At 44.5% G+C, this 4,297-nt stretch overlaps 1 protein-coding gene across 1 annotated transcript; it reads right to left on the bottom strand.

The window, feature by feature from the left end:
• Positions 1-214: 214 nt before the first annotated feature.
• LOC146185257 (beta-1,3-galactosyltransferase 5-like) lies at positions 215-3,821 on the bottom strand. The gene is made up of 2 exons (XM_084606216.1): positions 3,725-3,821; positions 215-2,941 (listed from the first exon to the last, which is right to left on the bottom strand). The coding sequence occupies exon 2, from the start codon at positions 2,910-2,912 to the stop codon at positions 1,926-1,928; it is 987 nt and encodes a 328-aa protein (XP_084462342.1). The 5' UTR covers positions 2,913-2,941; positions 3,725-3,821; the 3' UTR covers positions 215-1,925.
• Between the last annotated feature and the right edge of the window lie 476 nt (positions 3,822-4,297).

The raw sequence follows: 4,297 nt of genomic DNA, 5'->3' as shown, positions 1-4,297 counted from the left end.
AATTACCAGGAGCCATGTCTGAAAAGGCTTCTGCTGGCTTACCTAAAAATAAATACGGGGTGCATGCTGTTCCTAAAGTAGTGTATTGTTTCTGGCACACAAAGCCATTAACTCCACCTAAAAAAAGCTATCCAAATAAATATCGCTCTTACAAAGTTGCTCTGGCACTCGCTTTCCTAATACAAATATGGAATGCATGAGTTGCTATTCCCAAAGAAATATTTTTATTTTTCACCATTCACTCAGGTGGTTACCACGTGGCGCTGGTTAAATTGCTCTTATTAAACAGTGACAAAGCGTTTTCGTTAACATTTTACGGCCTCTAAACATATACTGTTGTGTTTTCATTTAATTACATTATGCACCATTGGTTCCTCACAGGTGATATGGACAATGTGTAGAAAAATCCAAACACATATTCATCAGACAAACTGCTTTATATTTAACTAAAACACCTCCGATTAAAATGTAACCCACACAATAACATTCAACTTTGGAGCCGAGTCTGTTCTGACATTGCAGCAGGCGCTTGTGCTTTAAACGACAGTAAATGCGTGGCAGCACACAACATGGCATTGCCCAAATGAGTCAGACAGAAAACTTAAAATAAAGTTAGCATTTCAGGCATAACCAAAATAGTCTGACAGTTATCGTTGGTTTTGCGAGGTTATTCTATTTACGCTTACGCACTTTCCTTTGCTAGGCAAAGATAGAGTCGAGCATTGCTGCTACCTAATGTTACGTAGAATTGCAGCTGTTGACCGGAACTTGTCAACCAGTGAGGTAAGGAATAGGAGAAAATTTTGAAAGAACATTATTCCGCAGATATCTTGCATTAGTCAAAAATGATCTGCCCGGAGGTTAATCTAAGTAAATGTATTGCATACTTTCTAAATACGTTGCCACTGAGTAGAGAATTAGAGCTGTTTAATTTGGCCTAGAATTGCAGCTACGTACCGTTGTCCTGCGGTGAGGAGACTGAAAGTAAAGGCTTTGAAATGTCATTAATTTACAGGTGTCCTATCCTGGCCGTAATCGTAAAAATTTGCCGAAATCACACTTACTTCACAAGACAGGTTAAATTGGAGGAAAGGGTTTCGCTCTAAGTTACCCGCGACTTCGAAATGCACCAACGCCCACTCGACTCAGCGCTCCACTATTATCGAAATGCCAGCTACCGTGGTAGAACAATGAAACCTTTAATTTTACGCTTAGCGTCACTTCATCACGGACTCAATATTCTCCGTTGTCTGTTCAGTGGTGCCCATGAATGGCGAACGTCGCTAGCAAAGTCCATTTTTTACCTTACAAACTGAATATCTGATGAGATATAGAGAAAATGTCCTATGAGGTATAAAAGTCAGGTGTCTTAAACTTGAGGTGGCTTTAGAGTAAAGTCTCCAGCAGTGACTACTACCTTGAATAATGGCAATAACAGTTCTAGCTTGGCATTGTGCCCATAATTGTGAATTTTTCGTACCTGCTGGCTATCAAATGATGCAGCTGACGCGTCCGCATTTAAATTTACTGTACCATGTTCAGCTTCTTATTGATGCACACGTATTTGGTAGCTCTGACTGCTGTAAAAGATTAATAACAGTTCTGTGTTGTTGGATCCAATTAGAAAAGCAATAGAATCACCGCCTGGAGTTACACCATAGTTAACAGCATGTGTAATTCGAGATCCTAGAGACTGATGTATAGAGGTGCCGTTTCGTCGACGCAATATTCAAAACAGGAAATGTCAGGGAGTGGAAACAGGGATCAACTGTAGATCCTGCACACGTAATCGTGATTAGTGCAGTGTACAAAAACACACAGCATAACGTTTACACGGGAACTACGTATAACAGCACATGTTTCGCCGCATAAGCTGTCTTGATTGTCTGTAAAGTAGCTCAGGTCGTTCACATACGTATGTGTTACTAGCACTTCAGCTCTTTGTTGCGCAGCTCACGCCAGAATTGGAGCATCATCTGCGGTGTCATGTAGTGAGACGTCACCATGCCTTTCATGTCACACACAGACGGCACTTCGACCGAGCTGAACTTCGATAATCCAATTCGTGGTATTCCAGCGGCTTGGGCGCACAAACCGGTGATGTAGACGTCTTCCAACGGAAGTGGCCGCACGCGCCCAGTCTGTGTGTAGAGGGAAGCGATGACGGCACCACCAATGATATAAGCCGAGCCACTCACAAAGTCTGGATAGTGGTCAGGCTTGTACTCTTCGTAGGTGACACTCCACTTTGTGTCGGGGTCACGAATCGGGGAATTGTTGGCGTGAATAGATCCGTAGATCGAGTCCTTCGCCAGATCTTTTACTTCTTTCATCAGCTCGGCAACGTTGACGAAGGTGTCATCGTCTGTTTTGAGTAGAAACGACGCTTGAGGACAGTGAGTGACGGCCAAGTGCAGAGCTACAACTGATTTGTATGTGATGTTTCTGTATCCTTCCCACGTGTCGGCTTGTACAATGTCGAAATATTCACCCGACTCCTCGAAAACTCGTCGTTGTTCTTCACTATCCTTGGCCTTGCCTAGCAGAAACACCAGGCTGTTGTTTCTTCGTGACATCAAGTCGCGACCCCATGTTTCCCGTATCGCTTGACGTTGATTTCTTTGATCCACTGCCGAAACGACCACGACAAAAAATCTAACAGTTCCGTTCACTGAATTTTTGCTGCAGATGGCTGGTGGAAGTATTACATAATCTTGAGGCAGATGATATAGGCGTGGTAGAAGCTTAGTCACCAGAACCCGGCGCAGAGCAGGTTTGGACGATTGTTCGTGCTTCTGTTGCCGCTTATAAAGAAGGATTGCTCCAACAATTAGACATATTAGGAGCACAGCAATCCTGGCTTGGGCAGCACTTGAAGGCATGTCTTCATGACTACAATGCGGTGCCTGCATGAGTGGTAACAACTGAACACTTCTTGATGCTGCAAAACGAAAATAAAACAGGTAAATAAAATTTAATAACCTTATTAAGCAAAAATAACAATAGCGCAATTGTATCCACAGATCCTCGCACCAAGTTATATTAGATACAGCTGAACACAGGTGAAGAACTATGACACATACCACACAATAATAAAGGCCCTTTAAGCAATAGCGTCTAGTAGTCCTCATGATGCCATAGTCATGGTGCACCACACTGCTCATACTCTCGGCTTCGGCGGCTGCAAAGTCGTCGATCACGCTACCAGGACAATTGTTCGAAGCCGTTCCTTCGTTGAGGACAGGTCTTCTGTTATTGTTGAGTTGTGTCCCAAGACATAATCAAGACATTTGATTAAAGAAAATGCTCACAACTAAACAAAATACAAATTCACGCCCTCGAAAATGAGGGTGTAAGTTTGTAATAAAAGTTCGAAGAATCATGGTGAACAGATTGCATAACTCAGGAAGTGTTATTGGCAGCGATGTCAGATTTAAGTGAAGGGACACGGAACTAAAGCTTCTGTGCACATGAGTACAAACCCCTGGCCATGACACAGCAAATAAATGTTCACATGAAGATTCTTTCCCCTCGGCAATTTCGCTGATTTAACACTCCTATTTCTTACAGTACAGAAACGAACGTGCGACATTGGCGGTGCTAGTCATGATGTCGACAGCTATATGAATCACAGGTCTACTTAGAAAGAGCAACTTCCTTCTTCCCACGTGGACGAGCCATTCGCAGAGCAGAGCGTTTGAAGAGCACATAGGTCCCTACCTACCTCTCCCATACGGAGCTGCTCGCGGAGAAACGCGGCAGACGGCGTCGTCACGTATGCGCTGCGCTCGCAGTTGGCAGACCTCATTCGGCGCATTCAGTTGACGCCGCTCACGCCGTGGGTGAGATATGTTTGACAGGTCAGCTGGAGAGAGAAAGCGAGGAGGCAATAAAATCCTCGCGGCGACGCGAATGCTTTTCGTTACTCAACGATGCAGCTGCCCCCGGTGTCGGGGCGACATTTCCTCACGAGTTGCTACCGGCGTGCCCTTGCGCATGGAAGACGACGTGTGGCTTTGAGCGAGAATGTCTGTAAGCGCTCCCGCGCATATTTGGTCCGTGTCTGCGAGAGCAGCGTCAATATGATAGCTCTGCGATATTAGTTTTCCTTTGTGCAAGAACCTGCGGAGTTGGCTCCGTCTCTGTCTGCGGTTTCCCAGAAGGGGATGCTTCACATGTTAAATTATTGTGACCTAATGCAGGCCTATCAAGTCTCAATCTCATCAGAACAATGAGCCGCTTGCATTAAACGCAGAAGTAGGCAACCTCTTCTGGTGTGTAATCGGCAATTAAACAT

This window comes from Amblyomma maculatum, chromosome 6 (genome assembly GCF_055883805.1).
Source record: "Amblyomma maculatum isolate TAMU_Amacu chromosome 6, ASM5588380v1, whole genome shotgun sequence".
Classification (NCBI taxonomy): Eukaryota; Metazoa; Arthropoda; class Arachnida; order Ixodida; family Ixodidae; genus Amblyomma; species Amblyomma maculatum.
Note: the sequence above shows the minus strand (reverse complement) of the source record. Positions and strands in the feature narration are given on the sequence as shown.